General features: G+C 42.1%; 1 protein-coding gene across 6 annotated transcripts in view; it reads right to left on the bottom strand.

Moving 5' to 3' along the window:
- NTRK2 (neurotrophic receptor tyrosine kinase 2) overlaps positions 1–25,861 on the bottom strand; it is a 378,936-nt gene that overhangs the window by 223,544 nt on the left and 129,531 nt on the right. Inside the window, exon 12 of one of the 6 annotated variants that reach the window (XM_060014979.1) lies at positions 1,319–2,012. The exons of the other annotated variants lie outside the window; for them this stretch is intronic. Within the exon in view, the coding sequence (XP_059870962.1) occupies positions 1,975–2,012 (38 nt within the window). The 3' untranslated portion in view covers positions 1,319–1,974. Of the gene's footprint in view, positions 1–1,318; positions 2,013–25,861 lie in introns of those variants that run through there. 6 annotated transcript variants of the gene reach the window in all.

Raw genomic sequence — 25,861 nt, 5'->3', positions numbered from 1 at the left:
TGACAGCCTCTGCTTGGCTCTCAGTTTGAATTTCATTTTTCTTTCAGGGGGCAGGATTTCTACAATTAGCTGGCCTTTTTGTAAATCAACACTTTGGGGAAAGATCAAAATCTAAGTAGTGACAGGAACAGTCATTCAACAGTGAGCAAGAAAATGGGAATTCAGAGAATATTGAGACCTCCCCATACGCAGGGTCAGCTGCCCTCACACTCAAATATCTTTTTGGAAAGACAACTTCTGAGAACAGCAGCCTGTTTATGCTTTGGAGAAACCGCCCTTCTTTCAGGAGTGGGTATAGAATAGCCAAGTCAAATGCTGTAATCCATAGGACTCCGTGAAATGTCTGCATCAAGCAATAACATACTTAGTGGCTAATGTAAAAGACAGAGTATAAAATATTCATCACGCATAACCTTTTTATATCAAGCGGTGCCTAAATGGATCCTGGTTTATTGAGATTAATGCCTTGGTTACACAGGATTCAAAACAATGTTTCCAAATATGTTGGACTAGTTAAAAAAACTATAAAACCTTAAAGCTGAACTGCAAAACTTTAGTAACCATCTCCCCTCCAGAAAAGGCTTTTTGAAAACGTCAGTAAGTTTCCAGTTCAGCTGTGGCATCTATATGCAGACGCTCACAGTCAGAGCCAATTGTGTTTTCAAACAAAATGCTCCAGGCCTGGCTCTGAAGTTCCCCTAACAAGAAAGGTGTGAAGCGGGGCAGGGGCAGCCAAACCTCACTTCAGGACAGGGATCCTGCCTGCTGCACACTAAGCAAAGCGTACAAAGGCCACCGTGAAGGCCAAGTGCGTGAGACAGTTGTCCACATAAGACTAAGGCAGAGATGCAGGATTCTGTAGCTCTAAGGCTGCCCTTGCAGCATTGAAGCTGGACATTATAAAGCACATATTCATTAGCGACCTGCCACCTCTGTGCTGCTGGGGTCAGGAAGAACCGTCCAGCCCAGGAAAACCCAGCAGAGTGTAGTACGTTGTAGGGGGACTAGGCTTCTTAGAATATAGTCTCCTGCTCACAGCAGGCCAGCCATTCTGCTCACAGGCCTTTTCAGAGTAGAAAAGCTGCACTTCTGTCATGGGAACAGCATGAGATGCTGCGGCCTTCTTACTCGGCAAACTTCTAAAAAGCAGGTGGATCACAGAGGTCAAATAAAAGGACATATGCACCATATGCATATATTTCACTCTTTTTCTGGAACTGACTATGACTAACTGAAATCCACAGCCCCTGACCAAATAGCTTTTTCTTTTCTTTTTTTTTTTTTTTGCCTGGTGATAAACTTTAAGGAAATCGTTACTGTTGACTGCGTGGCTCTGGACCTTCATGACCAGTGAAGGAAAGAACCTCTCAGGGATACCCCCGAGTCCCCACAGCGATGGTGGATATGCCCTTAACTCTTTTAGTCACTGCATTCTAGGTGGGAAAGTGAAACTTTTTGAATTCAGTACTGATTAAACAACAGCAGAAAACAATGCTAAAATTCATGTTAAATGGAGATTAGACTGTTTAGTGTGTACTTACACCTGTCCCTAAATTTAGATTTTTTTAAACTTTACAGTTCACCTTTAATAAACAGAAACATTGAAAATCAATACATTTCCAGTATGGTCAAACAGCACACCTTTCCAAAGAGAAGCACAATCCAATGGCATTTCATTTCCATTTTGTATTTGAACGATTGTGAGAACAAAAGAGAAGCATTAATTTAAGATGTTATCTTGACTTTCTTAGCTGCCTGTGAGCTGTCTCTGCATTGGTGTCCCCCATTCACAGCTCACAGCACCTGCAGGCTTCGTGCAGTATCTCCTGCAAACACCACCCACATCTACCAGAAAACCCCAGATCAGTGGCACTTCCCGGGAGAAGCCAATGCCAGCCCCAAGAGTCCAGCTTACAAGGCAGCATCAACCAACAAGCACCACAGCCCCCTTCTCTGTCTTTTCCTTTATTTCAGCTACCCATCCAGTGGGATCTTATGAAACAAAACAAAACCTAAAAGAAACACAAAATAAAACATAAGTCATGCTCAAAAGAAAAATCAATGGAAATTAACAAGCAAGTACAGTCACTATTAAAAGAACATAATAAATAAAAATCAAAATTAAGACACAACATGGAATATGCTTGAAAACATAAATACAATATAATTACAAAACAGAAATCAGGAGAAAATGGCAGTCTCGTTACCGAGCAACTTAGTTTTAAACTTAAGACTGATTTTACGTGGCACATGAAACACAGGAGAGAAATGCAAAGGATTTCTGCACACGTTTCCACCCACAACTGTATCAGATGTTAACATCTTAATTTAAGGAGGAGAAATCTGTGCACAACATAAGATGACTCCTGAATAATTTTTATATATAGGGAAAAAAATAAAATTCAACAACAAATATCTACCCAAATTCTCATTTTCTTTACCCGCCTATAAAACCAAGTTATTTCTAAAATAACTGATTAATTACTCAGCCATATCAGAGAACTGGCTGGCTTTAACCAGTACAATATTGAGCCCACATGAAGATTTAGATTCTTTTTCAGAAATCCTACTATTAAATAATTAACCGCCTATATTTAAGTACCATACCATACCTATGGCACATATATATAATCTATTACATAGCATATGGTATACAGCATGAAGTATATTGTATGTATATACGTTACTTACACAATATAAGACATATAGTGTCTAGTACATATAATATATAAAACATATATAATACTTAACATCAATTCATTCTACAAACATTTACTGAGAACTGACCAAATAGTAGACACTGTAAGGCATGGTGCCAAAATAAAGAAAATGGATTCCTTGACTTCAGATACTTCATTGGCCACAGATGGAGAAAGATGAGGGAATAACTTACACAACAGGTAAAAGCTAATCTACTTTCTGTGGGGCTGTCTTCTAAGCTCTTTGCCAAATCAGCCCTTTTAATGTCACTATAACCCTAGGAGATAGGTTCTATTATTGCACTCTCTTTACTGGTGAGAAAACTGAGGCCCAGAGAGTGAAGCAGCTTGCTCAAGGTTAGACAGCTAGTGTGTGATGGAGCTCAGGTTCTGACCCAGGCGCTCGGCTGCTACAGCTACCCTGCCATGACCTTATGTGGAGGGACAAGCTCTCTGTGAGCTTGCCTATGAAAACCCAGCAGGAACAGGGAAGGGTCTATCACATAGAATTCTGTGGGTAATGTGCATGAATCTTCCTCAGATTCCTAAGTGACAAAATAGATGACATCATAGTAGAGACCCCCAAGATATTTCCAAGACGTTTTAAAGTTCAGCTTTGGAAGACGCTTCTAAACCCTACCCTCCAGACTCTCGATCTTCCTCAACCTGGTGTTTGGTCTGCCAAGTGCTGGTGTCATCTGCCTCCAGAGCTGTCATTACCATCACTAATCTGTATCATCATTTACTACAACACTAAAAGAGTCCACGGAGCTTAATTTCCATCGCATTTCTCTCTCCCGCCCCTCCAAGTCTCAGGAAAATAACTGGGGACAGAGGCCAAACATCGTTTATGGATTTAATCTCCCACAAAGCACTGAGAATTTAGGAAGTACACAGTGGGCACATAGCTCGAGCATACCAAATGAACTAACCAAACACCTGAGCTATCCTTTCAGGTTTTAAGAGGGTGGATCTCAAATTCCTTCCCACTGAAACAAGTGGATTAATTTGAGGATGCCAAGTTTGCCAAAACAGGAAACACTTGGTGATACAAATAGAAGACATCACCCCCAAACGAAATGATTTGTTGATTCAATATACCAGTTTCTCTGCACATGCAATTCTGAAGGGTTTATTTGATGAAAATAACAGAACAGATTAAACTGCTAATGAAAATCTTATTTCCACTGGGGTTATGGTACAGGAACTTGAAAAGTGTACTGATGTCAGAGTGTTTAATCGGAGCCAGGCCGCTCTTCCTTTACTTCTATTTGCCACTTTCTTCTGTCATGAACTTCCCCAACCTCCACTACAGGCTCTTTAATTATTCCAGTTGGGAGACACAATTTGCTTGGCTAAATGCAAGCTCTCTCGGACTGCCATCCACTCAGGCTGCAACAGCATCTTCCCCATCTAGGCTGATGTCGTGTCGCTCTTTAACCTTCTTCTGCTTTGCCTTTGTACCCTTCTCAGAGACACACATCTCAGCTCCACACACCCATGCAAGAAAAGCAAGTGAAGCCACCCTAAAAACACACTCGATGACTTTCTTGAGGAAAAGCCAACTTGTTACAATGATAAGCAACATGCAGTGTCTCTGTTCAAAGCATCACTTATACCACCCCTCACCTCAAGGAAGGCACGTCAACCTCCTCTCCATACCCTTGATTTTCACATACTGTTGCTACACTTAAGATATGCCACCATCTCATGAAAAATTAGTTTGATTTAAAGACTTGACTATTTATAAGGAAATGCATCCAATGCTTCATGTTTCCAAGGGGTTGACAGTAAAATTCAATTAGGGCCCCAATTTACCTACCGGGATCTTATGACTTATGCCCTCTCATGTTATAAGAAACTCACAAAAGGGGCCACAAAATGATATAAAACAATAGATAATTATTTTCTCCTAGTGAGGGGGAAAGTTTTTAGACCACAACAAATGGCTGAACATCTTGTGGGTTTAGCAGCCAAATGAGCTGTCTAGCTTCTGAGCCTGAAATATAGATATTTTGACAATGTGACATTATGAAGCGTTTGCAGAATTCCGATGGTGTACGGTAGTTATCGTGACAACAGCTCCTTTATCAAAAACAACTCTAGAGAAACTCTGCCACCACTGCTTACACTTAGTTGAGCTAAATAAGAACAAGGATAAAGCAGGTGCTGAATGAGAAATGTGATGTAAAGTTGAAAGCAGAGAAGAAAAACCCGGATGTGTCTCTGCTATTTGCTGATTCCGGATCTGCTCATTGACCTCTCCAAAGGGAAGGACTGGGGTGGGGGCTGAAGGTCAGTGAAGCACTGTGCTTTCTTTGCCATTGGCTTCCGGCTCATTTAGATTTCTTTACATTCAAACGTGCACACATTTTCCTCCTATTACTCAGAAGCAATCAGCCATAAAATGGCAAGGATCTGCAGTACATTTAAATTAACAGCAATTTATCTGGAGCAAAAAGGAAAACTGCTGAGTCGAAAGGATGCGAAGGGAGCGGAAGAAAGATGCAGCTGCAATCTAAAAAAGCAAATCTTATCACATTTGTCTTTGGAGAAGTAGAAAACGGCCAGCTTGGTGTCTGCAGGGCACGGTGCCACTTTGGAGACAGGATGGCGGCTACGGTGCCAGGATAGCAGCTCACCTTCATTGGAAAGCAAAGCAAAGCAAATGTCCCCAGAGCCTTCTGGAAAATGTTTACCAGGTAAAAATCAGAGAATATACTCCTGTGTTCTCATAGTATTAGGTACCTAGGAAATGGTGGGGGCAAAAGGTTTCCTTCACAATGTTAGACTTGAGCCAGGTGCAATTCCGTTTTATTTCAGCACCTGGGCTTAAACCCCGATTGTCCTAACTTGACATCTGTGGAACATTTAATATCTGTTGGTTGTTGCATCAACTAGCCCTTGCTGTCATGCTTTTTCAATTTTATTTTATAGGTGACTCAGCCCGAATGGCTGTTGTGATATGTCCAAGGTCACCCAGGAACACAGTGAGAGCTGATATCTAAACCTCTGGATGGTCAGTCCATCTTTTAAAATGGTATCACCAACACCTGTGGCGGAAATTTCCCAATAGGTAAGTTTAGGTCCTGGTACTTTCTTCTCTGCACTCATTCCAAAAGTTGCTTGACCATTCTTCAAACACCCCTTTTGCTTCCTAAGGATGTTCCTTTTGTCTACACACCATCACGTCTCCTAAGATCTCCTTCCACCAAGCAAGCCTTCACCATTCTTGAGGATCCATTGTAAAAGCCGTCTCCTATGAGAATTTAGTTCACCCCTTCTTAACTTCTCTGGCATTCTCTTCCATTCATTCACATGTTCTTCTTTTGTACTTTTGCTAAACTCATATTTTTCTGTTTACTTTCCTGCATCCCAGACTTTAAGCACAGGAGGGCAGAGAGAGCACGTCTCCACATCTTCTATGCCCTATGCTGCCTCGCATGCTACCAAGGACAGAATGCATTTTAAGTTTTAGTATAGTAATATCTAAACTCTGAGTTTTATTGGAGAACTTTGATGGACTTGGTAACAGAACCAAAATGGAAGAGAGGAGAGGAGACAATACAATGTAGGGTCCACTGCTTCTCATTGGTAACTGGGTTAATCAAATCACTTCAAACTTCCTGTACAAAATCACACATTTGGTCAGAAGTGTACTGAAGCTTGCAGGGTTAGACACAAGAACACCCAGTGAGTTCCTCCTGAAGCATTTTAAGCTCCTGGGGAAAAAGGGCTAGACTTAGTTCATTCTAATTCTCATGATGATCAAAATTATGGGGTGTGGGAATGGAAAAAAGGAAGCTGTTGTCCACTTGTTAGCTGGAGGCAAAAAACTAAAGCAAATGGCTGAGGGTAGTCAGCATAGCTCTTAAAGCTCTGGTTTGACTTTGCAAAATGAAGTTTAGTTATGAGCTGAAAATTAAAGCAGGAAACACAAAGTTCTTGGCAAAGCTCGAATATGTAAGGAAAGCAAAAGCCACTGCACAATTACAATTCAATGATTCTAAGGAGGATGTGATCTGATCAGCAGGGCCTTATGAAAAGTGGCCTGGTGAAAAGTGTCCAAGGCCACAAGCACTACCATGTCAGGGACTTCACATAGGATGGGGAGTTTATCCAAAGACCCAGGCCATTGCCGTTATCTGGGGAATCACCTAAAAGTGCTGTAGGCAGAATAGGAAAAAAAAAGATAGAGCTTGTGGTTTCAGGGGCATTAAAATACTCAGAAGGCTTTCACTACAACCACAGTGAGAAACCTGAATCAATCTATTGTTCTCCTGTGGGGTGTGTCTTGCTTTCTGGCTTATGACACTAAACATATATTGCAAAATCTATAGGGTAGCTCTTTGTAAGGTGAAATGATACCTTCTTAAAGACACTGCTTCATGATTCTCAGACCAGACACTCACCAATGACTCAAACATTCAGTGCATAAGCATGGCATTATTAATTTCATTATAGAAGACCATGTACTTGCTGCTGTCACAAATATAAATTTGTGTCTAGATTTGTTTTTGCCAAAATACTCCAGACAGTGATTCTTCTTAGTACCTGAAGCCAGAGTACTACAGTCTAGTGTCCAAACAGGAAACAAATGACATAAAACCTATTGCTCAATTAACCTATAACTACAGAAACCAGCAAGAACCTCAAACACACACCAAGGAAGTTGCTCAGCTCTGCTCAGTTGTGGGTGAAACCACTGCCCACAGACCAAAATGGATCTGGAAATAAATTTCTAGGAAAGTAAATAATGCATAACAGAAGCAAGAGAAAAGAAGTGGACATGGGTCAGCCAGAGCCTGTCTGATGGTGATGATGGTGGTGGTGGTGATGATGATGATGATGGTGGTGGTAATGATGATGGAGGTGGTGATAATGATGGTGGTGATGAGGGAGGTGGTGATAATGATGGTGGTAATGATGATGGAGGTGGTGGTGGTGGTGATGATGGTAGTGATGATAATGGAAGTGGTGATGATGGTGGTGATGGTGGTGATGATGATGATGGTGATGACGATGGAGGTGGTGATAGTGATGGTGGTAATGATGATGGAGGTGGTGACAAAGATGGTAGTAATGGTGATGGAGGTGGTGATAATGATGGTGGTAATGATGATGGAGGTGGTGATAATGACAGTGGTAATGATGATGGAGGTGGTGATAATGACGGTGGTAATGATGATGGAGGTGGTGATAAAGATGGTGGTAATGATGATGGAGGTGGTGGTGGTGATGGTGGTGATGGTGGTGATGATGGTGGTAATGATGATGGAGGTGGTGATAAAGATGGTGGTAATGATGATGGAGGTGGTGGTGGTGTGGTAGTGATGGTGGTGGTGATGATGGTGGTGATGATGATAATGTAGGTGGTGATGGTGGTGGTGATGATGATGACAGTGGTAATGATGATGAGGGTGGTGATGAAGATAGTGACAATAATGAAGATGAAAGTAGGAGATGGAAGAAGGAAGAGCAGGAGGAGGAAGAGGAGGACTTAAAGGAAAAGCATTTCTATTGATACACTTGGGAGCATGTAAAGAGGGTAACCCCAGTTATTGGAAAGTGAACATGGAGATAATAAGGTCTCAGAGCAGTACCACAAATCCATGTCCAAGTTTAAGCTGATCCTTCAAAGAAGAGAGTAGGTAAAAATAAAATTTGTCCTGGAGCTCCGCTTTTTCATTAGGCACTCCAAGCCACACTTCAGAAACAGAGTTTGAAGATTATTAATACTTAGGATGCTTGCTAAGGAAGCAACTATTGGGGTGTCTTTGGAGTGCCCAGTGTCTCTGCTTATTATTGCAAAGCTGAAAAGTCAGACCCACTAACGGTTCCAGTAAAGCAGAGGAAGGTCTAACAAATTACCTTCACCTGAATAGAGGTACCTCATAAATCTCATCTCCATTTAAATTAGCAAAGTGCACAAGATAATGAAACCTCAGCTAAGCACCAAGTATTCCAGGAGGCAAAACAAAGAGAAGTGGAGTTGATAATCCCCATGAACTGACAACAATAAACATGAATTATCCAAATTTGCCTGAGAACGGGCTCGGAAACAAAGGCCTTTGTGCTGTCTGGCAGTGGACATCTTGGGAGGTGGGGTGCCGTCCGATGATCTGGTGCAGACAAGGTGAAACTGCCAGAGGCCACGTCCTGAGGACTTACCTGTGGCTCTTCAAGGAGTCTAGTTTGTGCGGCCGCTCCCCCACGCTGCAACGGTTCCCTCTCTCATGTGTTGCTGCTGCATCACTCCCTCCTCACTGCCCAGCCCCGCAGGCAATGACATTACCTCCAGCTGCCCTGGTTCCTGCCCCCAGACCACAGCTCTGCCTCCATGGCTGCTGCAGGCACACACAGCATGCTGCCTGGCTTCAGAGATCCTTCTCTGCCCTCCGCCTTTTATCCAGAGAAGTGGATGTGCCCAAATTCAGAAACAGGAGATGATCACGGGGCGGGAAGGAGGTCCTCCACCCAAACGTGCCCTTTTTCTCTGGTACCTTTTCTCCAGGACACCATTAGCAGAAGGACTTCCATCATCTCAGATGTTATCTCACTAGAATGAGAAATAAAACGTGCCTCTGCTCCACAGCATCTGAGATGTGATGGGGAATTTTGGGTCTGGAAGGTGGTTCACCTGCCCTTGGTGAGCCTATGTGGGACATTACCTGACACTTCTCTTGTAGGTAAAAGTTAAAAGTCCCAGATCAGACCCTTCAGAAGTGAATCCAACTCAAATTCCAGTGGTCATCTCTTACCCTAGCAAGGTTTATAAGGTAATATCCCAGAACTGCTCATCAGTCTAAAAGAGTACCAGCCCATTCCCGCCACCAAGAACAGGATCTATGCTCCAAAAGTGTTTCTCCATCAGGTAGAACCCACAGGATTCTGGTGCCACAGCCAATGGTCTGCACGCTCCTTATGAATAGTAGGTGACCCATTTCAAAAAGCCTCAATAAAATTAAGGTCACACTCTATTCTCGATAGGAAACTTGAAAAGTGCAAAGTCAATCCCAGAGTCACAGCCTTATATGCATTCAGACTTAGGCAGCCAGCAGAACCCCTGACATGACTTAATTAACCCCGAAGTTCTGGAAGTCTCCACTGTTGTGACATTTTTATTTGCTCAAAGAGTTCATTTTGGAAAAAGTCCATCCCACCTCACTACCCTGACTAACCCTGCAGCAATGCCTTACGGCAGCTGGACATATGCCAACCTCAGAGTTGGCATGGCAACACCCCTATCTGAGAGATGGAGAGATCCTCTCGATGCCTTGATTCTTTCATGTGGTAACACAGAAAGTCCCTTCATATTTCTTTGGTTCAGGTACAGCTCACACATGGAGAAAACCCTGAATTTTCAAGAGAGTGCATTTTTACACACACCAGATTTCAGTTTATTTTCCTTTTTAAATAAAGTATGCATGGCATACATGGCATACCAAATATAATAGCTTGGTTAAGAATTATAGCAACCATGCCAAGAAGCAACTAGAACCAAGACACTGGAAAAACAATGTATTCTTGGTTTTTTTTCTTTTAATGAAAATTTAGTATAGCCAAACATCTGACATTATTTTAAGGAATGTTTTCCATACCTTAAGGAAGTTCTTTGCTGAGTCAAAGTGACTAAAAGGGAAAGGCTATTTACCTTGTAACTCTACACATATTCTTAGTTCAAAACAGAAATCACCGTCTACGTAAGCACAAGAGGCATTCAAAGAAAGACATGTGAGGGACAAACACATCGCCTTATGTGAAAGCTGTAACAATTTTAAAATGTCACATAGACGAAAGGACAGAGTATAATTACATGGGCATAGCAGGAATGATTGGAGTATAAGTTTTTTCTTTCATTCTTCATAATTATGGCCCTTTACCATCCATCGTTTAACTATTCAAGACCCTAGAACTTTACTCACAAGCTACCACTGGAATTAGAATATTAATTGCCTCAACTGCCCATTCTAGAACAGAGATGAAATAAATCTAATATATTGTGATGACTAGAGTTGATATGAGTACCTAATACTCTCCATGCCATTTACAGTTTCCTCAGCTCAAGACAGTTGCTAGAATTACGACATTTAGACAAAGTGCCAAGCCTTAGAAATTCCAAACTGTCCCACTGATTAACAAAACACAGTTGGAATAATCTCTCTCCTGACCTTGGTCCACCTTCATTGAGCCCATTTAGGACTTTGTAGTAAATGCTCACTATGACTTTGAACCAATTAGTGACTATATCCTTAAAGCTCTCAAGATTGGAAGATACCTTCACAAATGCTTGCCTGGTTCCAGGCTGTGTAACCAAGTGTCTTTCACTTTCATCTCCCAATTTCCCATCTTCCTGATTCGTTTTTCTGGGCTGTCAAAATGACTTTTTGGGGATATATATTCTCTCTCTCTTTTTCTCTCTCCTTCTCTCATGTCTTACTGTCTCTGCATCTCTGGGTCCTTCTCTCATTTTCTCCCGTGGACTGGGAAGAACTGCGGCATATGTTGACATCGCTATATTTGTTTCTCGAGTGGAACTTATGTTCTAAATTTCAATATGATATGGTTTCCTCTTTAAAAATCCTAATATAGATTCTACTTTATTGGAAGTTCTCTTGCCATTGTGCTGCTGTGGTTGTTTTGTTTTGTTTTACTCTGATAAAACACTGGGGGCAAAGAACATTAAAGCTAAGTACCAATCAGAAATGAAGATACACCATTTCTGAAAATATTACTAAATAATGTAAGCAAGATAAATATGGCAATTTATAAAAATCTGGTTTCCCTACACCTTTTCAAGTATATATGAGTCACATTTAACACACTTCTTTTGGGAAGGGGGCTATCATTTGCTTACTGTGAAATGAAAAGGAAGGTTAGCACTTCCATTTTACGGATGAAAACAAAGGCAGAAGGGGGCTAAGTGATCATATGTCGTTTAAGTATATGATTTTTAATGGATTACAGTTGATTTACAATATTGTATTAGTTTCAGGTGTACAGCAAAGTGATTCAGTTCTACATATGTGTGTGTATACATATATATATATTCTTTTTAAATTCTTTTCCATTATAGGTTATTATAAGGTATTAAATATGGTTCCCCGTGCTATACAGTAAATCCTTACTGTAAGTATATGTTTCATTCACTAGTCACACAGTAATAAGCCACCTTCCATTGTGATAACAGGATACCAAAATGTTTTTTTAAATTATCTTGTGTAATTCAGCCTAGCACTTTAGGACAAAAAATTCTCCAGCTTCCTATCCAAAGTAAGGACCTCTGTCATCCACCAAGAAACAAATGCCTCAGGAACCAAGGGGACTTTAAAGTAGATGAACCCTTGCTCCACCCACCACTGGGGTGTTGCTGGGATGCCCTTGTGCTACTCACTAGAATAATCCTGCCTCAGTGCTTTCCAGATTTCCAGTCACAGTCACGAGTAGGACACTCTAACCCTGCATACAGTCAATTCAACAGCCACTGCAAACAACTGCTTTCAACCGCATTTTCAGTCACAGGTCCAGATAAATTCTTTGTTATGAGCTATAAAGTAAAAACTCCCAGAAGAGAACTTTGCCCAAAACTTCCATCTTCACACTCCTGCAAAAGGGTGGTCCTCACAGTTAGAAGCCCTGGGATTGCTGGAGGAGGGCTGTGCCGAACCATAGCTACCAGAGCCAATGGGCTGGCCAAGGGTCCTCTCCCACCACTCTCAGGAGGTAAGATGCTTTTTGATGCCAAAATGGTGGCCACTGGTTGGTGATATCACTGAGTCTGAAGACTGGCCAGTGCCAGGGATTCAGGGATTTCACACCCATGGTGGAAGACATCTGAGAACCACACCATGGCTTCAGTTCACTTCCAGAACCACAAATCAAATTTGCAAAAGGATTTTGCCTTCATCCACAGTTCTAGGAGTCTACAGTTCCACAACTGAGGAATACACATAGATAAAAAATATGAAACCTCACCTTGATAGATTTTCAGCTTGCCCTTGTCCTAGACACCTGCACCAGCTGCTCCAAGGCCAGGAGACAGCCTCCAGACACACGTCCTCTAGATCCAGGTTTGCCTCTGAGACGTCGCTCGTTTCCTCCCATCTAACACCTTCCAGCAGTAGCTAAATGAACCAAACCCTAACTAAATTTAACTGGCTAACTGCACCTAAATTACAGTCACAAAGTCCCTTCAGAAGATTCAGTCAATTTCTTGAGGGAGAAAGTAAATGTTTTACTATATAATTATAAACTTAATTAACATAAAATAAATTAATTAGGGACGTGTGCTCGTAATGAACACCACAGTTTAGCTGTTTATTTTTTTGTTTTGTTTTTTCTTTTTTTTTAAACATCTTTATTGGAGTATAATTGCTTTACAATGTTGTGTTAGTTTCCGCTGTATAACAAAGCGAATTAGCTATACGAATACATATATTCCCGTATCTCCTCCCTCTTGCATCTCCCTCCCACCCTCCCTATCCCACCCCTCTAGGTGGTCACAAAGCACTGAGGTTTAGCTGCTTAGTGCTGTATTTTCCAGGGGAAGCTAAACCTGGAGAAGAGGGCTAACTTGTGCTTTAACTAATTCCATCTCACCTCTCCCACCTTCAACTGAACTGTTTAGATTTCTGGTTTATACTCAGTAGCGCAGCATCTAAAATCCTACAGATTTCACATGGAGAGAGTTTCTGTGCTAATCTCTAGGAAAAAGAAGAATTCCCATCCTAAACCATCATAGCTCCAATAATTCCTAGCTGGCAGTTTGCTGAAATAACAGATGATTATACAAAGCAAGAGTTCTCTGTCCCAAAGTACAATGACAAAAACTCACCTAGAGCCAAAATAACCATCTGCCACAGATTGTTCCACATGGTTTGTTTGCTTGTTTGTTTTTTAATTCCGAGAAAGAATTCAAAAATCGTTTTGGCAAAGAAAGATGATTTCACAAAAATGACCCAGTTTCCAACCTGTATTGCCTGAACTATTGTCCTAAATTTTTTTTTTTATCTGACTTAGGAGAGGAAGAGGCTGAGAAGAGGACCCTTGAGGATGATCTTGATGGTGCAGAGTAAGTTTCTGGTAAGTGAAAAAAGTCTTGTTCTAATTTTCAAAAGTGGCCGTAATTTCTAGGCACTCCAGCCTGCATCTCTCATACTTGTTTTCCCCCTTGATTGCAGTGAAGATGGAGAATAGCTGCTATGCAAAATCTGACCCACGGGAAGGTAGGAGAAAGAGTGGTTGAGAGTAAGGGTCTGAAGCTAGAACACACAATGAAGGTGCGACCTTGGGAAGGCTGTCTCAGTGTCCTCATCTGTGAAATGGAGCTAATGATAGTATTTAATTTGGGGCTCCTGCAGATTAAATAAGCTAATACATACACAGCAAGTGCTTAAAACAGGGTCTGGCACCTAATACACGTTCAATAAGTATTAGCTATTTCTGCACTGTAGCTCTTAGCTTTTGTCCCTTCGAAACAGCTAATGTTGTATGTTCAAAAAGAGTTGCGAATGTTTACTAATACAGACCTAATTTGTTGGACATTCTGGTCAATACATGCACCAAATGGAGAAGACAATTCAGGGTTGATATTGTGAATAAAAAGAATCCTCGTGTTTTAGATAAGAAATGATCTATGTTGTCACAGAATCAGAGAACTTAGTGAAGAAAGAAAACTCAGAGACCCTGCAGCCCATGCACCCCAGACAGTCTACCCCTTTCATCTCAAGGACACAGAGCTGGCAAAGGGCAAACCCAGGGCCCTGTGGTGCTGGCTACAGACTCAGAGCTGGAACAAAATGTCAACATGGTGAGAGCCTCTCTCTTTTGGTGGAAGCCAAAGACAGAAATGGAACCAGTTGATTTTTATTTGAAAATAAATGTCCCAGTGGATCTGGTCTGGGAGTTCTGAATGCATTTCTGCTAAATTACCTATTTACTTTATTTTATTTTTACTGAAACATTAAATTGATTTCCACGTGGAGGGGAAGTGGAACCCAGTCACTGTGTTCAGCTATCACAGAATCACCCATGACTGGTTATACAGGGGTTATCAAATGTTTTCTGGGAAGAGCCAAATAGTAAATATTTTCAACTCTGTGGGATATATAGTCTCTGTCACAGCTAGCGTGTCATTCTACCACTGTAGCGTAAAGGCAGCCACACAATATGTGAGGGAATGAGTTGGCTTTGTTCCAATAAAACTTTATTTATAAAAACAGAGGGCAGGTTGCATTTAGCCCATGGGCCATAGTCTGCCGATCTTTGATTAATGCAACCACCTGCCTGATAGTGTTTTTACCTTATTTCCTCTACTCTTTGCTACCTTAAGCTTCCTCCTTAAATGAATGTTCATACTGTTTCAATATTCTTACCACGATATGATCGATATGCAGTAGAATCTAATTTATGGCATACTAGAAAGAAAAGCCAACATGAATTTATGAAAGCTCTAAATTATGAAATATGTTTAAAGAAATGCAGCTTTATTACTTTCGTATACCTATAGGAATCGAAATTAAGCCAATAAAGCATTTCCAGCATGTTTTGGCAAGTAGGGGGTAATTCAGCCTTACCCAAAAGTAACGAAGAACTTAAAATTACATAATTCATCAACTGTTTTCATGAGATTTCTTCTAAAGGGCTTTAAAGGTTTGTTCCCTAAGACAGTGGAATTTGATTCCTACCACCCCGTCTTATTTCCACTATTAAACTATTAATTGATTTGGTGATTCCTTTGTTCACAGAAGATGCCCAAATACTCCACCAAGCCAATTTCTCACTATATTCATGATCTGAGTCAGCCAGAGTTTTTGAACTATCAGAAAAACTGCACAAATTGTAATCCTATGACATCATAGACTCATACCGTCTTTTGAAACAGCTTTACTGCTCTTTCTCCGAGTGCTTCTATCTGACCTTTGGCAGATATCGTGGGTTGGCTATGCAAAATCCATCCACAAACCCCTTTTCCCTTGTCTCCCTCTACTTTTTGAGGGAGAAAAGCCAATATAATTGATTTCCCAGTCTCCCTTGAAGCTAAGGGTGGGCATGGGCCACGATCCTGGTCATTGAGGTACAGCTAGAAGTCCAGGGGCGGGGGTCCTCTCTTCTGGAATTAAAAGGCCAAATCTCACTGTCCTCTTCCTTCTTTCTACTTGGGGTGTAGATTTGGAACCTGGAGGCAACACAGCCATCTTGAGACCACAAGGTCATGAACATGAGGAAAAGGTCTACCTGCTAAGGATAGGAGAAAGGAAAGGCAGAAAGAGCCAGGGTCCCTGAAGACACCATTAAGCCACCATACAAGCTTTGGATCCAGGAATTCTGGCTGTGTGAAACAAATAAACTTCTGTCTAAGTGGTTGCTTGTTTTTGCTTGCAATTCTAAATGACACAATTCAAGGAAGCTTTGGGCTTTTTTCGTTATTCTCAGGGGTAGGGAGAGGGAAAGAGGAAAAGGTGGAGGGAAAGAATGACTCTAAACTAAAGAGCCCTACCTACAACCAGAGAGAAGTAATCAGCTTTCAAGTGACACTGTGGCATCTGTGTGACACCTGGAACTCTCCTCAAAGACCCATGTTACAATAATGCGGGGCTGAGTGGGGAGACAGGACAGAAATGCCCTAGGGACAGCCACCCTGGGGCCCCAGAGAGCCAGGGAGTGGGGGAGCAAAACCTCCCCCATGCCTCTGAAAGGGTCACAGAAGAGACCCCGAGAGAAGAATGCTGCCCTCAGTTACATGATCAAGGAGACAAAGAAATGTGGGGCAGGGGAGGGGGGTCCAGGAAACAGAAGATAAGTAATTTTCCCAATCTCCAACAAACAATAAAACACAGCTATATCCAACCTCAACGCATACTGCATTGTACTGTTTCGGTTTGGTTTTCGTTTTCACTGTGCCGTTTTGTTAGCCCATCTGAATTGCCTTTGTAACCTGTTAACTCTCTCTCCCAAACAGGAAAGTAAAGAGTCCTCAAGAGCCTTTGCCCTCGTCCCATAAATAAATGTACCAATGGCAAAGGACACGGAAGCCCCCATTTTGAGGTGATGCCTCATTCTCATTACTAGTCAATTTCTCCCAAATCTTCTTTCTTGTAGTTGGGTGTTTTCATAGATACAATGTCCCCTGGTAATACTGTCAAATGCTGAAGGTGAGGGTTAAAATATTCCTGGATGTAGCCCCAGGCAGACGCAAACATTAACACCTGAGACCACCAAGCCTCCCTCCTTGCCAAACTTGCATCTCTGGACATGAAAAGAAGGCAGGTTGAGCTTGTGTGGAGTCGAACAGGTTATCTGAAACCACCCCCTCTGTGTTCCACATCAGGGACTGGCACGGATTTTCTGAAAAGGGCCAGGTAGCAAAGATTCCCAGCTGCACTGTCTACATGGTCTCCCTCTGAGGCAACCACTCCACTCTGCTGTTTTAGTGCAAAAGTAGCCATTGACAATGACACACGGACGTGGCCATACTCCAGTAAAACTTTATTCACAGAAACAGATTTGGCACACAAGTGTTCTGTAGTTGTTTCTGTAATCCACACAGTAGGAGGGTTAGCTGTCCTCCCTCCCTCTGAAATAGAAGAGCATGGAAATTCTTTCACGTTAAAATATCTCAACCTGTGTCATATAAGCTTACCTATACGCTGCACCCCAAGTGTCTTCTGGAAAAATTCAAAATCTCGTTTCATAAAATTATCATCTGTGTTTGTGACTGGAGAAACGAATGCCTCAGGGCAGGCAAATGGTCCTGAAGCAGTGCGGCGCCAGTGGGACACAGCTGGGAGAAGATTCCTGGCCGCACTCACCATCCCCAACTTCACCATATGAAAAATGCTGCCTCTCAATTAGTAGCGCAGAAATAGTAGTACTTTCATTATGACTCACGCTTTGCAATTTAGGTCATGCCTACGGCAATCAATAAAACCCTCCACTTAGATTCTCCACGGCTAATTTGATCCCCCCTCCACCCGCCCTAAACCAGGAGATTTTTTTTTTTTTAGTTGTTTTCAATTAAGCCAATTTGTCACAGACACCTCTGTTCTCGATAGGGCATTTTCAACCCAATTTCTCTTTTGTTTTGAAAATAGCAAAGTGGGTGAAATGCATGTGCCAGTGTTAGGCTCAAACCACTACAATGTGTGCAAGGAGTGACTGAAAATAGAGAAGAGACCTCAATAATCTCACACACACACACACACACACACACACAGAGTTGCCTTCCTTTACTGTCTCATTGTGTGTGTTCTGTACACACCCTTGAGTGAGTGGCATGTTAGACCCTGATGGTGGTGCCGACGGTGATGACAGATGCACTTTATTAAGCATCGCTACATAATGGACACAGTGGGAACCACTTCCCACGTGTCATCTCAAATCCTCATGACAGCTCTGCTCTCCCTGTTTACAGAAGAGGAAATCGAGGCTTAGGGGACTTATATAACGTCTATTCTACAGGGAGGCTATGAAACACTGAGGTCAAAAGATAGCTCAGAGTTTAAATCTCCACCTTACTAATGTGTGACGTTGAGCAACTTTCTTAACCTTGGGCAAGGCTAGGTGTTCTCATTTGTAAATGGTGATAATTACATCTTCCTTAAGACTGTGTTGAAAGAACCAGATGAGATGATATCTATAAGCTCCTAGATGGATGCCTTAGCACATGCATTAGTCTGAACCAGATGAAAAGGCCTCTGTTTAACCACTGTCTTAGCCGAGGAAAGTGATAATTTCATATGGCTCAAACTGATGATGGCTCAGCAAAGGGTAGTATTGTTATTATTGTTCCAGAACGATAGCAGGTAGCCAAGAAGGGATTTTAATCTGAATGTGACTGATGGTAAAGGCCAGTCCTTTTTTGCTAATTTAGTGACCTTTACAGAAATACAATGATATTTCTTATGGAGGATTCTCTTGATAAACGGAAACTGACATCAGGGAGCTGGTAAATGACAAGAACAACATGAGTATTTTTTTATTTTACTAACAGCATTTTATGAACAGGACAAAGTCCATTTCATAATCAGCTTGGTATATCCAAAACTTGTTTGAAGTATATTAACCAAATGTCAGTTGAATAAAAATGTGAACTATCTCTCTCCTTTAATGTATGAAGGGTCATGATCTACTGAAAATTGGGATCTGCCTCATTAAACAGTTATAATTAACTCTGCTCATAATATTCCACAGTGGAATTGCTGCTGTAGTTGATTAAAACTAGGAGGATAATTCAGCAGCATTCGATGAAAGAACAATCAGGTTTTCTCTTTCATATTCCATGATGGCAACTGGGATTAAAAATAACTTTCTCGGGCTTCCCTGGTGGCGCAGTGGTTGAGAGTCCACCTGCCTATGCAGGGGACACGGGTTCGTGCCCCGGTCCGGGAAGATCCCACATGCTGCAGAGCGGCTCGGCCCGTGAGCCATGGCCGCTGAGCCTGCGCATCCGGAGCCTGTGCTCCGCAACGGGAGAGGCCACAACAGTGAGAGGCCCGCGTACCGCAAAAAAAAAAAAACAAAAAAACACTTTCTCTTCCCAGGATGCGGAATCTGAGGGTAAAGAGACTTCCCCTCAAATGCCTGTCTGCTCATGGACAGGCTTCAAAGAAATAACGTCCCATCTGAAACTAAACCATTTCTTGTTGTTTTACCATGTTCCCAGTGGCTACATATGTTGAAAGAGTCCAGACGTTTTTCAAGCTTGAGCTGCTTTTTTAGACAACATCTTTCAAACCCAGAGATAACTATAAAAAACCTTTTTCCCTAAAATATGAGATTCTGATCTCCAGGGTGTTGCCTCATAAGACTGTAAAATCCAATCAGAAAGAGGAATTTCTCCACTTGCTTTTTTTCTAAATAAATGACAAAACATCATTCTTCGGGTAATGAATAGAGAGGAAATACCACAGTCAAGAAAACATTTGAAAGTATTTGCATAGTATTTTGACTGGAAACCACATGTGTTCTCCAGAAGTTTTCAGGGTGTCTACCCCTGAGGTGTCCACAGTCAGAAAAACTCTCTGGAGAGAAACGTTTAAAAATAACGGTTATCACTGTTGGTTCTGCGCACCTTTGAGTCTGCATGGAACCAAGGATTGCTCTGGAATGTTGCAGAGAGAATGGTCAGTTATTTGGCTCTTTTCGTTTGTTTGGTTTTTGGCTGATGGAGACATAAGCAACTATAAGTAAATATTAGGGCAAAAGCAGTTAACTCTAAGTATTAATCTAGATATTCTGGTCAGAGTCCTCAAATAATGAGATGATCAAAGGGAACACATCTCCTGGAGGGAGAGGGGTCATAGGCCAGGCCCCCTTTCATCTCCCGGTCACCATTTTGATGTTGGGTTGTGCAACCATCAGCGTCCCCTTCGTAAGTACCAAGAGAGCGTCACACTTGCTCCACTCAGCAGAAGAGGTAAGGTGCTCACATTTCTCTAACAGTAGTCAGTCACAGAGCCTCTGTTCTAAAAAGCTCAACTAAGCCAATGAATACTAAAGTAAATAAACAGAATGTATGACTCTACTAGGCAAATCCCTAGGGGGCAATGTTACATTTGAAAGGAAAGAGCCAATGAAAATATGACACAGAAATAACTGAAGAGGAGACACATCGATTAATAAAACCACAGTACAGCCAGGGTTCATTTTAGTAATAGTAATTGCCTCATCGGTGCAGATCGGCAATCATAAGAGGGGTTTCTCTCTGAATTCCCTAGTTTCTATCTTGAACTAAATTAGTCTTTCAACCCCCTGAAACTGTACTGTAGATTCCCCTTCATATATCCACCACACATACCCACACTGCCTCCAACACCCGCATTGGCTCCACACTCAAAACCCCATCTCCCTGCACCATATCCACCCCAACCTTTCAGGATGGATGCACGGGATGGTTTTCGAAACTCTAAAAAAGACTAGCTGACATAGCAAATACCATCCTTGAGTGACCTTGAGAATATTGATCAAGCCCTGTTTCTCTGTTTCAAGGTAGGGAAGTGAAACAGTCTTCTAAATCATTAATGGATTCCTTTTCTGTTCTTCTATTCAAGTCCCCTGTCCCTCACCCAAGCCAGGAATCTTCATCCTTACATCTTGGTGGGAAACAGTAAAATTTCTCTTGTCAACATGTTCGAGAAGAAAGTTCAATTTTCTTTCACCACTACTTAAAACAGCCAAGGAAAAATTGATCCACAATCAACTGCCTTGGAAAGATGTATTATTTTTTGCTCCTTTTGTGGGACTGATGGTTAAGCCTCCCTAAGAAATTTATTAAGAAGGTAACAGCAAAGAAGAGAATGATTTTTAAGTAAAAGTTTGCTTGACTTCATTTTTCTAGCTAAAAGTTTTCTCTGATGGAATATTGAGATCGGCATATAGACCATTTAGATTACAGACTGAGAGTATGTCTATGCACTGGGGAGAAACCCATATTTAAAATGCAATGCAACTGTATTACCTGGAAGAAATAGAATGTCACATCCACTGCCACCCTAATACACAAGCTATTTATTACGTATCCCTAATACACAAGCTATTTTGTTAACCAACCACCTATCAAGACCCTGGGAAGAGAGTAGCAAGAGCTGTTATGGGTAGGAAGGTAGAAAAGGGGTCAGAAAGTTTAGGGTTAAGAGGAGCTTGACTGATAATCTCTGTAGCCAGAGGGCAAGAAAGGGCACAAAGCAGGGGGTGAAGAGAGAAGACAGAGGCTTTGGAGGGGTGTGTAGTGGAGCGTCTGCAGGTGCAAGAAAGCCCTCCTGGATTTAAGACTGCCACTAACTCCAAGCTGACCTTGGCAAGTTCAAGGGTCACTGAGGGCCTCAGTTTCCCCAAGGAAGCTGAACTAGCGGCCTCGGACCCGCATTTCCAGGTCAAACACCCAGAGGTTCTATGATGCAAACTTGTCTTTCTTTGGTATCCCTAGACCAAACGCTGAGTGTCAGCTCTGGGCTCTCAAGATCTGGCATGGATACAGTTAATTCAGTTCACCTCACCCGGGCCTCTGGCTACTCCCCAAGAGCTCAGCAATTTCACAGTCTGCTCGGTGGAAGCTCGTTCGCCTAGTGGTCACTTCTTCAGGCCACACCTGAGGACAGGCAGCAGCTTCTCTCGGGCAGGTCCCCGAGAGCCTCTCTGCTTCTTCTCTCCCCTTCTCGTCGCAAAGGAGAGGCAGACACCTCAGCTCCGGCCATGTCAGAACCGAAACGTTCTTCAACTCGCTTGGAGCTGGGCCTCTGGGCCCTGCCGCTCCTGGCCATCCCCTCACAGCCACCACAAAGGCCTTGGCAACAATTTCTCAATGGCCTTTTCTCCAGCCTCTTCCAGTTGACCAAGCTGAGGCCTTTGGTGTTGGTGAGCACAGCCTACTTCTAAATGCCTCTACTCCCTTGATTCCTCTAACATCATTTTCAGGCCTCTCTAGCCTCCATCTGGCCATCTCTTCCCCTCCCCCTCCACAGTTTTATGGTCCCCAAGGCTCCCTGTTCCTCATTCTCTGGCAGCTCTCCTACAGCTATGCCTTCCCAATCCAGGTGTCTGGTCTGTGTTCTCTGATCTGTTTCTCCCTGCTGAGAAACAGACACCTGTTCTGGAAGGACCTGAGCCCTACCCTCAACTCATGGTAGCTCCCAAGGCTGATGAAGCCCCTCTCCTACCTAAGTCATCTCCAGGCTCCCTATAGGTACAAGTCCATCCCAGGCCACCCAAGCACCCTCTCCCGCTCTGTCAGCTGCCCTTGGTCAGTCTACCTGGATAGTACTGGACACTTTTCTGTCCTCATGCATCTGTCTCAGTCACACATGACACCATTCCCCCAGAGCATCCCACCCTGCCCTCATCCCTCAAGTTCAAACCTCTGCACAGATTTCCCTTTGCTAATTCCCTGCCTGGGGGACTCTTACCTTCAACAGCCAAGCTCAAGTGCCCTCTTCTACATAAAACCAGCCCTGGGTCTCTGAGGCTGGGGTGGAAGAGCCCCCATCCAAGCCCCCAGAACAGACACAGATGGCAGAGCATATCACATGGCTCTCTCTGACTGGCTCTTCAGCAAATTCATTCAGCAAATACTTCTCCAGGGTGAACTTCTCCTCTCTATAGCCCAGCATATAGAACAGACAGACACTCAACCAAATGCCTGAAAAATGGCAGAGGGACTCAATAAATCTGATCAGTATCAGCCAAATGTACATTCTTGTTCATTTTTATTTTCCTCCCATTTTCCCATTTCTTTAAAAATTTCACTTTCACTTTCTTATCAAGTATACTACTCCTGGTCTCTATAAAATATTTTAATTCCCAAAGGTAATATTATATTAGGAAATTATATATATTATAATAAAATATTACAATTGTGATCCTAATCATTAAAATCAGTAATAATAATCAACTTACTGCATGTTATTTTTACACTTACTATGTACAGTCATATAGCTAATAAGTGACATTAACCATATGCTACACTTTCTTCTGAGTGCTTCACATGCATCAATTCATTCAATCTTCATAACAGCCCTATATGTAGTATTATCATTATTGCCTTTTAGAGGTGAGAAAATTGAGGCACAGAAAGGTGGAGTAACATGGCCAAACTCACAAAGTTAGTCAGTGCTGGAGCCCAAGTTCAAACCCAAGAAACTGACTAGTGAGCTAGACCAACCACCTCTCTGCACACTATCCCACCCACCATAAAAGGCTTTTACAGAAATTCTCCTATTCAGTCTTGACAGCAACTCTGTAAAGTAGGGTAATAATCATCACCATGTTTTGCAATGAAGAAAACAGAGGTTTTTGAGAGGTTAAGAAATTCCCCAAAAGTCACACGGCTAAGAAGGGGTGGACATTGGAATTGAAAACCCAGTGTTTTGCCTAACTTTTCACATTTGAAAAGATAAGGTGAGGAAAGAACATACAGAGTTCATTAAGTCCCATCCGTACAGTCATTACTGTTTAGGCAGCCGCATTTCACCATGCCCCAGCACCCCAAATACCTGAGAGATCTGTTCACATCATCCTAATTTCACAGATGGGTAAGGAGCCAGTGCCTAGCTCAGTCTAGGAACCATGTCCCCGGGGTCCTGAGACTCCCGAGTTGGCCCTTTTCAGTCGTCTCTGTCATTATATATGAGATCATTTTGCACCTGGTCATTTGAATATGCGTTGTTTTCGGTAGCATCATTTCGAGCTTCCGGAAATCTGACTAGTGTGGAAATAGAATTGCTTCTCCCTCAGTTCAGGAACAATGACGTTTCCAAAAAAGGGATTAAAATTGAGAGTGGATTTTAAACATGTTTTTCAAGAAGCCTATGATTCCTTGTTAGAGAATCCCTACCCCCACCCCCAGCAAATCCACAGCTCCTTAGAGCAGACAAGGCATTTGCAATCACAGATGTGTGATGATCTCTGGGACCTGGAAGCCTGTAATTCAAACATATGCAACATAAAATCTTTCTTAAAAATAACCTTCTCTCCCATTGTCCCTTTTTTTAGTTTTGAGGTAGCACCTTTCTTTTCACAAAGTTTACATTTTTCTGGTTAGATATTATTCGGCTAAAAAGATTAAAAGGTTAGCCTATAAAGATAAAGAAAACAACACATCCTATTTTGGAGAAAAACAGAAAAAGGAACCAGAAGTAGAGACAGATGGATCAAAAAACCAAAAGGGGGGAAAAAAACAGAAAAGAATAACTAAAAGAATTAATACTAATACTGAACATCACGGACAATTTGTAACTGATATCTGCCCAGATCTGGATCCCAGTATCACCACTTATCAGGCAAGTTACTTCATCTCCTGTATCTCAGTTTCCTGACCTGTACCTTCCGCATCTAACTCATGAGGTTGTTGATGGTATCAAATGAGATAACACATGTAAAGTACGGAGTCGTGTCTGGAACAAAGCACATGCTCAAAAATTGATAGCTATTTGTGGTGGTGATTATTTTAAGGAAGACATAAATTTCACCATCTTGATCATTCCCAGGGCACTATGGGAATGTGAGACCCTTAGAGGATTGGGGTTGGCAGCGAACAATGTAAAGACTAAGGGTTCACACTGGGACACAACATGCTCTGGTTTCTCTGGTTTTGTACAGAAGCATGCATGACTTTTGGAATTCTCAGGTCATGTTTCTAAGAGACTTCTCAGTTCCTTTCAGACCAAAGCTGCACTAAATTCTGGTGCACGCTGCCAGGGGAGAGGCTCCAAGAGCATGGTGCTTGTGGTGTAAGTCACCGACTTGGCTGGGAATGAAAGTAACTTCAGTTCATCCTTTGTCTGCAATGATGAGCTTTCCCTGGCTCTCCAAATTGATGTTCTAAGAACAGTTAGTCCAACAATGGATGCCTTCCAAGGACATTTTTCTCACGTAATTTAAGTTACTAAAGAACAAACAAAAATCTCATAGGAAAAAATAAGGCACAGTACACAATTAAAAAGCATGTACCATTAACACTGTGTAATTAGGGATTTCTCAAACTCAAAGGTTCTTTAGGCCAGTATTTTGGAGGCACAGTTAGAAGCCAATTTTTCTATGAAAGCATTTTGTTAGCATGAGCAAGAAGTAATCTTTCTCTCTGAAGGTCCAAGGCAATACCTCTGTCCCTCTTCTTAAAAATTAGTTAGCTTGGCCTTGAGTCATACAGAAGCCACTTGACTGCAAGGGCTACTGCTTATTTAGCCTCATAATCACACTCCGTTCTCCATGTATACACATAGCAGGCCCTTCACAAACATTCAATGAGTCAGTGAATACACTCTTTAGATTCAGAACAGTTTCTTTAGATTCAGAACAGTTCCTGTTTTTTAACCAGTGTGGATGATAAAGACAGCTGGACTAGGGCAGCCAAGCTATTCCAGGAAATAAATGGTTTTGACCTGTGGAGCATGGTTTTGGTTGGGGTTTACCATTCCTGTTGTTTAAATGGGGGAAAAGAAGTGGAGATATTCCTTTCTAAAACTTCTTTGGTGCTATCTGCATTTTTAAATCGCTGCTAACACCATCTTGTTTATAGACCTGAGGAGGAATACAATGAGAAGATAAAGAAGGGGCCTTCTCTCATGAAATGCATGAACTCGCATTAAATAGGATTTATGACTCTCTGGTTCCTCTCTCCATTTATCCAACCTCCTAGAGAAAACGAATTCTTACTGGGTTCACCTAAA

The sequence above is a fragment of the Delphinus delphis genome, chromosome 6 (genome assembly GCF_949987515.2).
Source record: "Delphinus delphis chromosome 6, mDelDel1.2, whole genome shotgun sequence".
Lineage (NCBI taxonomy): Eukaryota > Metazoa > Chordata > Mammalia > Artiodactyla > Delphinidae > Delphinus > Delphinus delphis.
This window is presented reverse-complemented; position numbering and strand designations above follow the sequence as displayed.